This window comes from Lycium ferocissimum, chromosome 7, assembly GCF_029784015.1.
Source record: "Lycium ferocissimum isolate CSIRO_LF1 chromosome 7, AGI_CSIRO_Lferr_CH_V1, whole genome shotgun sequence".
In the NCBI taxonomy this organism is placed as follows: Eukaryota; Viridiplantae; Streptophyta; class Magnoliopsida; order Solanales; family Solanaceae; genus Lycium; species Lycium ferocissimum.
Window position 1 is genome coordinate 58,676,451 of NC_081348.1, and position 12,153 is coordinate 58,688,603.

Here is a 12,153-nt window from a genome sequence, read left to right on the forward strand (position 1 = left end):
ACGGAGAGAGAGAGAGAGAGAGAGTGGGCTTTTTTTTTTTTTTTTTTTTTTTTGAAATAAGCTGAACAAGTAGTTGGGATCGTGGGGGAAGTGGGTTGGATGGAGTTTTTGTATAATGTGTGTGGGTTGGAAGAAGTTTTTGTATAATGTGTATGGGCTTTTGTGTATTTTGTAGAAGATTATAAGTTTTAAAAATTATAATTCGGTCAATTTTAGTTAATCACATTTTTAAGACAAGTTTGACCTTGGCTGGTCAAACTTGTCACCATTTCTAATTATCAGACTTTTTTGTCACCATAACTTAAATCTTCCATGTGACTATGTGTATATGGGGCCCGATCCTAGTCTGATCGGCTAAGCCACCTCACCACAGTGGCGAGTTGTTTCGACATGATGTTAGCTAATCTAACAATAAGTTTCAAGCAAGGAATCTAGTTGTCCGAACCAATGGTTACGACCATAGTCCTGTACGGGCACATGTAGCTTGAAGTATTTGACACTTCTGTCTAATACTCTCTCGCTAATCTGAGGATATGTAACAATCCAGCCCTCCCCCTCGTTTTTAAATTTAAAGCTTTAAATTGTGTATTCAGACCCTGTATAAGTCAACAATACCATATGAGATTTGTTGGCAAAATCGGTACTAATGTGTCTATAGTTTTCAAATTTTCATGGGTCGGAGGGGTTTATTAGTTTGGGATAGGACCCCAAGGGGCGCAGGTGAGTTTCGATCACATTCTGAAATTTGAAAAATTGGACATTTTTGCTAGTGCAGCTGTGTATCACGATTGCAGACCATGAGTCACAATTGAGATTAGGAAATCTGTTGAGCATCGCGATCGCGATAGTTGGCCACCTGGCTAAAGTATGCGATCGTGATGCCTGTGTTGCGATCGTGCGGGGTTGAGTACACTTGAATCACAATCGCACCTCTGGTGTCGCGATTGCGATAAATAACTTCTTAAGTCTTCAGATATATGTATCCGATTTTTTTGGGATCTCATTCATTGTTCCACAATTTGGGTAATGAATGTCCAACCTTAAGGTGATTTGGACGAGGATTTCATTCACAAATTAGGGGTAAGTGTTCTAAACATTGATTTGAATCTATATCTTGAATACCATTGATAATTACACGTAAACTATGAATTTAGAAGTGACATTTGGGACTTTGGTACTAAGCCCTAGAATTGGTAAATTAACGATACGAGCTAGCAAATGAACTCAAAATATAAATCTAATTATATATTTGGACTCGTGGGATTATGAGTAACTGAAATATATTATTTATTTCAAAGTTTGACCATATAAATTCGGGGTTGACTTTCACTAAGACCACGTATTAAATCATGAAACGGAGTTCAATAGCATTATTTGAGCTCGTGAATATTCTTTTGGCCAGATTAGAGTTGAGTTGTTTGGACGCATCCGGGCATGAAAAAACATTTTTGGAAGGTTGAAAGCTTAGTTGAACCGAGAAAAGTTAAGACTTTGACCTCAATAGGGAATTTTTACCAAAGTAATCATGTTCTAAAGTGTCTTGTATGTGTGGAGGTAGCGTTATAGAGTGTCGAGCATACATGCAATTACCGGGGGCTAATGCATATTCATGAATGCTAATTGATGTGCATTATATTACTTACCATGTATACGTTGTAATTATCTGCACATATCATGTTACTAAGGTGTTTTTGGATATTAATCAGTAGATTAATATAGTTTCCCATAAATAATTCCCAGTGATTAGCCCTATTCTAAAATGAGAAGCTCTATGTGGGATAGCTAATACTGCTCAATTTTCCATATCCATGTTGTCCAATGGAAGTTCCTAGGAAAACAATTTATTAAGTTAAACAAAGATGGAGGCTCAAAAGGTAATCTGGGCGCTAATGGAGGTAAATGCATCATTAAATATTATATATGGAGGTTTGATTTGGTCTCCTTCATTTTATAATAATTTCTTGCATATATCTCACATCTATATTGCAAATTAGTGCATATTCTTGCTTTCTTTGTTGTCATTTAGTTTTACTAAGTCAATGTATTTGTTCCAATATTTTTGGGATAGGTTGGAGTCAATAATAGAGTATATCGATACTCTGATGTAGTTGGATATTTTTACGCACTTTTTAGGAGTCCAGTTATGGTTCTAAAATCAGTTATGACTTTAGAGTTTAGTCTGTAAATTAAATTTCTGTTGTATTCTTTCAATAAGCTTTCAATAAAAAGGTTTAGTTCATTCTCCAAATAGTTTGCTTCTTCTGATTATTTCAATAAGAGTTTTCTAGTTCATCTCTTTGTTTTATGGTATCAGAGCCAGGTTGGGATTGTTCAATCTCTGCTCTTGTTGTTATCACTACAAAAAAAAAAAAAAAAAGAAGATATTTGGTAACATTTTTTTTTTTGTTGCCATAGATTGATTATTGTTGCAAAAAGTACTTTTGGCAACGAAAAAAATTGTTGCATAAACTTTTCCCAACGGCTGTTATTGTAATGACATGCAACAACTTTTTTTTTTGTTGCCAAAAGTACTTTTGCAACAATAATCAATACTATGTCAACAAAATTAAATTGTTTGGCAACAAAAAAGTTCATTTGCTAACAATAAAACTAAGTTGTTGCCAAATATTAAATTTTTTGTTGCCATTTCTATACTTTCTCGTAGTGTATTCTGTGAGAATATTCTTATTGTGTAATATGGATCAGTTTAATGTGGGAAGTGGTGCAAATGCACAAAATAGTATTGAGAAACTATTGGAGGATGTACGAAAGCTTTTCTTCAAGGTCAAGAATAGTGGGAATTGGTTGCTGGTCCGATACAGAAATTCCAATAGATACCCCTGATAATACTGAACCACGTAGGAAATGGAGGATCAAGTGCGGGAAGGCTCTATTTGCTTTAAGGACATCGATTAACAAAGAGTTCATTGATATTGTTCGTGATGTTGGTTATCCAAAGCAAGTCGTAGGAACTCTTGAAAGGTTATTTTCCAAGAAGAATACAACAAGATTACAGTTCTTGAAAAATGAATTGGCAATGATGATGCAAGGAAGCATGTCGATTTTAGAAATTTTGTGCTGAAATTTCAGAACTAGATGCGACTGAGAAGATTAGTGAAGCCCGTTTAAGGAGATTCCTCATTCGTGGTTTAAACAATGAGTATACGCCCTTTGTCACCTCCATTCAAGGATGGGAAACACAACCATTAGTTGAAGAACTGGAAATTCTATTGTCTAATCAGGAAGCTTTGGCTAAACAAATGGCCAAATGTTTCAACTCTGAACATAGAGTTGTTCTTTTCTCAAAAGGAAAGTCAAATGAGGATGATCAAGAAGAATGTACTAATCGGAGGAAGGTTGCTGGTAACAGTTCACAAGGTAACATATCAATCAGGTGTCATAGATGTGGGAAGCTTGGGCATATTCAGAGATATTTTTGTGTTAAGATCTCCAAAGAAAATGTTGCTTAAGAAGATGAGCCTAAATAGGAGTGTTGCTTTACTGTTGAAGACGTTGAAATAAAAGACAATGGGGCTTTTGAATCGACACCAAATAAATCTCATATCAAATATGTTGACTTCAAGGAGGAGTGGATCGTTGATTTTGGATGTTCACACCATGTGACCGGCGACGATTCATTATTTTCAGAGTTGTGACAAGATAATGGAGAAAGAATTATAGTAACGGTTGATAACTCGACTTATCCAGTAATGAAGGAAGGTGTCGTTAAGATTGGTGTTAATGATACAAACATCAAACTAAATGATGGCTATCATGTTCCACATTTGAAGAAGAATCTAGTTTCAGTCTATCAAATTACTAATTCTGAAAAATATGTTTTGTTTGGTCCAAATGATGTGAATGTACTTGATAACATGAAAAATATTGAAGCTAATGTTCTGTTTGCTGGTAAGAAGAAAAGCTCTATATTTGTCATGTTAGCGAGAGAAGCGTACGTGAAGAAAACAAGCTAGATAGATAAAGCAACGATAGGGCATGCTCGACTAGGGAATTTAGGTTATCAAATGCCACGAAAGATCTCTTTAGATAAACTTTTAGATAGCATGCCAACGCTGAAAAACGCACAAGAAAAAAGTGTTCTGTCAAGGCTGCGAATACGAAAAATCACATCGCCTTCCTTTTAGAAGTTCATCAAATCATACATCAGCTCTATTTGAACTAGTTCACACAGACTTGATGGAACCAATATAGAACAACAAGTTGTAGCGAGTATCGAAATGCCATGATATTGGTAGATGACTTCTCCAGATTTACTTGGGTGTATTTTTTAAGGGGGGAAAATGAAGCACTTTCCAAGTTCATTGAATTTATTGGCACTGCACAAAAGGAGTTTGGGAAAAAATAAAGTGCTTAAGGAATGACAATGGCAGTGAATCTATGTCAATTGGTTTCTTTCATTTTTGTGAGAAAAATGGCATTCAAAGATAGTTGGCATGTCCCAATACCCCTCAACAGAATGGGGTTGCAGAAAGGAAATTCGCACATATCGCTTCAGCAAGTCTTTCATGGCTACACAATAAGATCCTACCTCGCGAGCTATGGGTAGAAGCATTTCAATGTTCATGTCACGTCATAAATCGCCTACCTCCTTGGCCTGGTAAAGAAAAGACTCCTTTTGAATTGTTATATGATCAAAAGTCCAATGTTAGTTATTTTCGAGTGATTGGTTCTATTTGCTATGTTCATGTTCCTAAATGAAATAGAACCAAACTTGACCCGAAAGCAAAGAGATGTATTTTTGTTGGTTACGACTCACGTAGGAAAGGATGGAAGTTTATTGATCTAGAAACCAAAAAGTTTGTTACATATGAGATGTTGTGCTCGACGAAGTGTCATCATGGTGTACAACCCAAAAATCAAATCTGGAGAATGAGTCATTTTTTCCTAAAACTAATATACAAGGAGTTGATGAATCACCTACTCCAGCCATGGAACCCTCGTCTTCCGCAAATGGCGAGCAAATATCTAGAAGATCTTTGAGGGAGAAAAGGCAACCAAGTTATCTCAAGGATTATCAAGTGCAATTAAATCACTGCACTATGACTCTATGTTTCTCTACTGGAGCATCTGATGAAGAACCTACATGTTACGAGGAAGCTAAGGGCTGTCAAAAATGGGAAATAGAAAAGCAAGAAGAGATTGATGACTTGAGAAAGAATTATAGATGAGAGCTTATACCAAAGCCAGAAAAACAACAAACCAGTCACTTGTAAGTGGGTCTATGGATTGAAAAAGAAATCATACGACACAATTGAAAGATGCAAAGCTCGTCTCGTTGCTCATGAAGTTTCTCAAAGTTATGGGCAAGACTATGAAGAAACTTTCAGTCTTGTGGCGAAAATGGTAACTGTGAGATCAATTTTCTCACTTAATGCTTTTAGATGTTAGAAGTTATGGCAACTTGATGTAAAAAATGCAGTTCTTTATGGCGAGCTGGATCGTGAAGTTCAAATGGAGAAACCTCAAGGGTTCATCTGTAAACAATTTTCCAACCATGTGGTGTCGATTGAAGAAGGCGTTGTATGACCTCAAACAAGCTCCAAGTGCTTAGTATGGTAAAATTGCACAATATTTTATTTTCTGTGGATTTAAAGTCTCTGATTCAGATTCTAGTTTGTTTGTAAAATTAGAATCACAAATTCATTTGTCAATTTTATTGTACATGGATGATGTGATAATTACTGGAAGTGATGAAGAAGAAATATCTCACTTGAGGGATAATCTGTCAATTTGATTTGAGATGAAGAATTTGGGTGAGGTTGAATGTTTTCTTAGTTATGAAGTGAAGAAAACCTGCTAAGGGTACTTCATATGTCAAAGAAGCTATGCTAAGAATTTGTTGGAGCATTTTAACATGTGGGAGTCAAAAGAAATGACAAGTCCAATGGAGATGAATCTTAAGATGAAGGTAAGTTGCTGAAGGATGCTAGATCATTTCGACAGCTTGTTGGAAGTTTAATTTACTTAACTATCACAAGGCCGGAAATTGCATATTCTGTTGGAGTTATTTATCAGTTTATGCAGAAACTCCTCATCTAGATGCAACAAAAAGGATTCTATGTTATATAACGGGTTCGGTTGATTATGGTCTTATGTACAAGAAAGGAAATGATTTTGTGTGGCAAGGATTTACAGACGCGGATTGAGCAGGTGATGCAGCTGGTCGACATTCAACTTCAGGGTACTGTTTCAGCCTTGGTTCTGCGGCTGTTTCTTGGTGTAGCAAGAAGCAACCCATTGGTGCTTTGTCTAGTACAGATTCAGAATATATAGCAACGACAATGGCAGCCCAAGAATGCATTTGGCTGAAATGTTTGATGGGAGATATCTTTCGCAAAGTGGACTATTCTGTGCAATTCAATGTGATGATGAGAGTGCCATCAAATTTCCTTCAAACTCAGTTTTTCACGGGCGAACTAAACACATTGAAGTTCGTCACTATTTTATTCGAGATAAAGTATTGAATCAAGAAATTGAGTTGAAAGGGGTTCATACCAGTGAACAAGTAGCAGATATATTTACAAAGGCTCTGTCTAAGCCTGATTTTGAAAAAGTTAGAGCTACTCTTGGAATCATTGACGGTAAATATGCACAAAGGGGGAGTTTTACAAATTAGTGTATATTTACTGCTTTCTTTGTTGACATTTAGTTTTACCATGTCAAGGTGTTTGTTCCTATATTTTTGGGGTATGTTGAAGTCAATAAAAGAGTATATCGATATTCCGATGTAGTAGGGTATTTTAGGCACTTTTTAGGAGTCCAGTTATGCTTCTTTTAGGAATTGGTTATGACATTAGAGTTTAATCTATAAATTAACTTTATGCTGCATTCTTTCACATAAGCTTTCAATAAAATGGTTTAGTTCATTCTCTAAATACTTTTGCTTCTTCTCATTATTTCAATAAGAATTTTTGAAGGAGCTAAATGTTTTAACCAAAAAAAAAAAAAAGAATTTAAAAAACACGTCCTAATGATTTTTCTTTTGAACGATTGTATATAAGTAGATATACGTTTTGTTATCTGGATATCACTTTTTCCGTTGATATTTTCGGAAATATGCGTGTACGCTACAAACAAGTAGATTTCAACTAAATTTTGATGCTCTTATTCTTTTTCTCATGAGCAAAAAGCACACTACAAGTCTACAACATACATTGAATTATTTTATTGCGTTTTTTTTCCAGGGCATTAACTAGATGGTAAGACTTGGATTTTCATGATGATAAAAAAATTCTATAAAGTTAAGATTGCAACCATGAAAAGTATGAGGAGTAAAGTACAAGATATACACACCCTAAAACAAAATTTGATAATGCACGAGAAAAGTAAAAACTTGCCATTGGCGACATCAAACAAATGAGATCTTGATTGAATCCTGAAATCGAATCTTTGCGTCATGCTTTTTTTTTTTTTTTTTAAGTACATTGGAAAATTTAAATAGAATTATTAAATCTGTTCACAAGCTATGTGTATTGTTGTTGAAATCTGGCAGGAGGAAAAACTCCATATTCTTGATCGACTCTTCCCATAGTAGGAGGTCTTTGTCATATGCATGACCTTCATTTGCTAGCAAGTCCGCACATTTATTTGCTTCTCTGCAGATAAAGTATGACATTCGCCTTGATGACTTCAAGTAAGTATTAGCAATCCTCAACAATAGGCTTAAGAGGGTGGCACTGTATGTTATCTTCCTTGATAAGCTTGACATCAAGTAAACGGTCTGTTTCTATTTCTAATTCTTCATATGCTATTACTTTTGCTAATTTTAACCCTTGGTTGATGCTCCATAGTTCGGTATTTAGGAGGCATGTTCTACTATTAATAATTTTGCCCATGTATTTATAAATAATGCCTTACACAAAAATATGCTTACTAGTTAGTCTTCACCTTTACTTGGATACTTGACAAAAGTAATTGCTTCCATAGTCTTTTCATATCTTCTTCATGTGACATTTTTGTTTCAGAAAATAATGCTCAGTAGTCAGTAATACATCACCTTTTTCCCCGTCAGCTCAATAATACATCTAACATAAAATTAGATTGACTTATACCGTTTTAATTTCTTTAATTGAAGAGCGTTAGGTTTTTTTTTTTTTTTTTTAAATAAATAAATAATGGTGGCAGAATATAACGAATTTTCTGATTGGTTTTACTATAAAACCACTACACCAAAAGAGGCTTTAGTGGCAATATATTTTCTTTTTTGCGGTAATAGTTATTGCCACATAAACATTTACTAGCAATTGGTTAAATGCCATTAGATCCAAGGTCGCTAAAGCCTTTAACAGCATTTATTGTTAGGGCTAAAGTTTGGTACTGCCCGTAATAATTGATTCTAGAATACAATTAGCGGCAATTAAGTTATTGCCGTTAACTAATTGCCGCTAAAAACATATTTTGTTGTAGTGAACTGATTATATATATCATTCACATAATCATATTAGCCCTTGGTCTTTGATTTTTGCCCTTCAAATATGCTGGTCTTTAATTTTTACCCTTCAAAATCGAACTTATGCCTAGCGGGCATAAGTTCTTTAAGGGCACTGACATAACTTGTGTATATTATGATGCGTAACTTATGCCCCTCTAGGTATAAATTTGATTTTGAAGGGCAAAACTTAAAGACCAGCACAAAATAGAGGCAAAAGTGCAAATGACCCCAAAGTTCCAATCATATTATAATAATAAGAGGAAGAAACCAAAGGCACAAACTTAACAAGTATAGCAAATGATTTAGAAAAAAAAAAAAAAAACTAGAGCAAATGATACAATAGAACGAGACAAGCTCATTACTTATATTTAAACAGTCAAATTGTCCAAACCAACCTCAACTAGGAAGTAGCAAAACTAGTACTATATATATATATATCTCTCTCTAAAAAACAGTGGAATAAGCTAATGAACTAGCTAGTTGCTATCACTAAGGTCTTAATATATAGCCCTACCTCATCATTAACGATCAATATGGAATAATCAATCCTTATTGATCGATGAGTTCTCATCAAGAACACCATTAAGATTAAGAAAATTGTGAGATTGAATTTCACCCATGCTTTCATAAGGATCCTGATAGAAGTTGTTGAAGTCGAAATGCACAGGCAAAAAGTTGTTGGTTTCTTGATATAATCCTTTGTGATCCCAAAACATGTTTCCAGGAGAAAATGATGGTTGAAGGTGCATTCCATAGTTTGATGATCTTGCTCCATAATGAGAAAAACAATCTGGACTATACTTGTTATAGTCCATGATAAAGTTAGGATCATCAAGAGTGATATCATACTGATGAGGTAGCTCGAAATGTTGTCTAGCAAGTTCTCCACATGAATCGATAGTCCCTTCATAGTCGCCATTCTCCACTTTACCTACTGAAGAACAGCTTCTGCTAGCATCTTCTTGCTCGTGCTCCTCCAGCTTCCGGACACCTTTGAATGACTTGTCAACTTTCTTATAAATCCTACATAGAACCCAATCGTCGAGCTACAATAATAAAAATGATTAAATTATAACTATGAATTTTATCCATATAGTTTGGGTCATTGTAAGAAAGGTTTTAGTTATGTATAATGACACGGTATAATAGTTTATAGCATTAGGTTAAGTTACATGTAATAACATGTAACTATTACTCCATAATAAACCTGATTTGATAACCTAGAAAATAAAGTAGATTACATGCTATAAAAATTATAATTATACTGATAGCCGTATATAACTTAAACCCCAGTAAACCTAGTGATAGACCAAACAAAAAGAAGAAAGGCAAAAAGAATAGAAAAGTTGAGAAAGTTTCTTTGTCCTCACTTAATAGTTAAAATGAAACTTCTAAAACCTACTTTAAGATTTCAAGTTTAGAATCTGGAGTTTCTAGTGAATACTATTGGATATAACTAAAACTGAAATTGAAACTGAAATTAAAACTGAAAATGAAAGTTGGGAAAATACTATAATCTTACCCTCATGTCAGATGCATGAGTTTTGAGCCTGCGCGATTCATTCACTCTAAATTCGTGCATGATCCAATTTGTTTTATCGCCTTTGGGAGGTTTACCTTCGTAAAAAACCAAAGCCTTTCGAAATCCAACTTTAACATTGTTGTGCTTTATAGGTTTGTCAGCTCCAGTCGCCTTCCAATAGCCTGTTCCAGCTGCGCGGTTTGGCCTATCACCATTCGGATATTTTCGATCCCTTGGAGTGAAAAAGTACCATTCCCTTTCTCCAAGCATTGAATAGTTCTCTATTTGCATGTTAGACAAGGGAAAAAAAGGAACATCTTTAACTTAGGAAGTTGAAGAAAGATAAGATATGAGCTATGTCAGATAAGAAAGGAGGAAAATGTCAGAGTTGGGAACGGGAAGGAAGATTAGTTTTTAATGAATTAAGTAATTATGAAAAGTCATCAAAGATAGCATAGTTCACTATTGAGTATCCAAGAAGTAAAAGTCAGAATGCAAAATATAATGGTACTCTTGAAAGTAATACTTACAAAGTATGGAGATTTTAAAATATAAATTAAAAGAAAAATAAAAGGTATATATGCAAAGTGCATCTAAGAAGCTAAGTTTAGAGATAGATGAAAATGGTTTCTAGATTACCTTTTTGTTCTGAAGAACTAGTTTTGGTTTTTGTTTAATTTTCTAACAGATCAGCTGTTTCTCGAAACAAAACAAAAGTTCTACATTTTTAAATCTCAAGTAGTAACCAATAGCTAATACAAGTTTCAAAATACAGAAAATGAAAAGGACAATTATGTATGCTTGTACATATACAAAAATCAAATAGATTAGATACAACCACATAAAAATGTATATACCCAAAGGGATCTTACCAAGAGAACCTAAATAATCTTTTACAGGAAGAAAATAATTAATGAAAACCCTTAGAAGGATAAAGAACAAGCTTAATTAATTAGCATTCCGTGTTCATGTGTGATTAGGTTCAAATCTGTTCTTATTTTTGATCAACTCAAAACCCCAACCACAATAGATACCAACAATCAAAAGTTAGGACTTAGGAGAAAGTACTGAAGTAAACTTTTTCGGTATGTATAAACCTGGAAAACAAAGGTATGCACGAAACTAAAGATATCTTGGATCAAAAAGAAAACAACAAACCCTAACCAAATGTTCTTAGTACTATCATACAATGGCGGATCTAGAACAGATACAATGAGTTATAATCAATGTCTTACTTGTAACTCAAACCTTATATATGTGGTGTGTGCGGGTGAGTCAGGAAAAAAATAAATGTATAAAGAATTGAATAAAAAAATTCTAAATATTGAATTCGCCATTACTGTAAGAACAAGTGAAACTACAAGTAGAAAACTCCTTTAACACAAAGATTAAGATTATAAGCTTAACATATACATAAACCTTAATATAAACCCTGATTAAAGCTTCTCCATCGGTTAAACATACACAAAATTGATTTTTTTTTGGTTTTACTTGAAGAGATTAGTTAATAGAGATTAAGGGGGAAAAAAAAAAAAAAAAGAGAGAACCTGAAAGCTCCTTAGGACTATGCTTATAAAGATTAACCTCCTTGATTTTGTCATGGGGTAATGGTTCATTCATTACTTTCTTCTTGAGGTAGTGAATAATAAGTTCTTCATCATGTGGACAAAAACGATAACCTGGTGGGAAAACAAATCTATCATCCACATAAACTCTTTTTCCATTTGTGGTGATATTGTAATTTGGTTTTACTACTACCAAACCCTTTTCATCATTAACTTGTTTTTGTTTATCTAGTTCTTGAATTTTTGGGTTTTGAGTACTCCCCGAGCTGGCCTTGAGATGCGCCTGGCTTTGCTCATCAGACTCCATAGTTAGACTTGGAGAAGGAATTTGATAGATTTATCATTGACTAGCTAGTTATGTACGTGATGGACTCTTATAAAAGAGTCCTAATTAACCTAATACAGATAGAATTTGTTTTCAAAAGATTTCGTTTATCCTAATTAACCTAATACCAATAAAATTTGTTTTTAGGGGAATCGGTTTTGAAGTCCTAAAATAAGACTAGGGTAAATCTTGTGGAGATTTTATTTTCATCTTATCATTATCCAGTGCATCATATTATTTATTTATTTATAATGTAGAACTAGTTTTTTAAGTGGTGGAGTTTATTTCA

General features: G+C 34.1%; 1 protein-coding gene across 1 annotated transcript; it reads right to left on the reverse strand.

Moving 5' to 3' along the window:
• Positions 1 to 8,801: 8,801 nt before the first annotated feature.
• LOC132062388 (NAC domain-containing protein 72-like) lies at positions 8,802 to 11,846 on the reverse strand. Its single transcript, XM_059454967.1, has 3 exons — positions 11,522 to 11,846; positions 9,975 to 10,255; positions 8,802 to 9,498 (listed from the first exon to the last, which is right to left on the reverse strand). Exons 1-3 carry the CDS (start codon positions 11,844 to 11,846, stop codon positions 8,995 to 8,997), a joined length of 1,110 nt encoding a protein of 369 aa, XP_059310950.1. The 3' UTR covers positions 8,802 to 8,994.
• Between the last annotated feature and the right edge of the window lie 307 nt (positions 11,847 to 12,153).

Bases quoted from the DNA above. Each gene is read 5' to 3' on its own strand.
- LOC132062388 (XM_059454967.1), bottom strand. From the start codon at position 11,846: ATGGAGTCTGATGAGCAAAGCCAGGCGCATCTCAAGGCCAGCTCGGGG. The intron at 10,256-11,521 runs GTTCTCTCTTTT...ACATGCAAATAG, and splicing joins TAGTCCTAAGGAGCTTTCAG to AGAACTATTCAATGCTTGGA. The intron at 9,499-9,974 runs GTAAGATTATAG...TTATTATTGTAG, and splicing joins CTCATGCATCTGACATGAGG to CTCGACGATTGGGTTCTATG.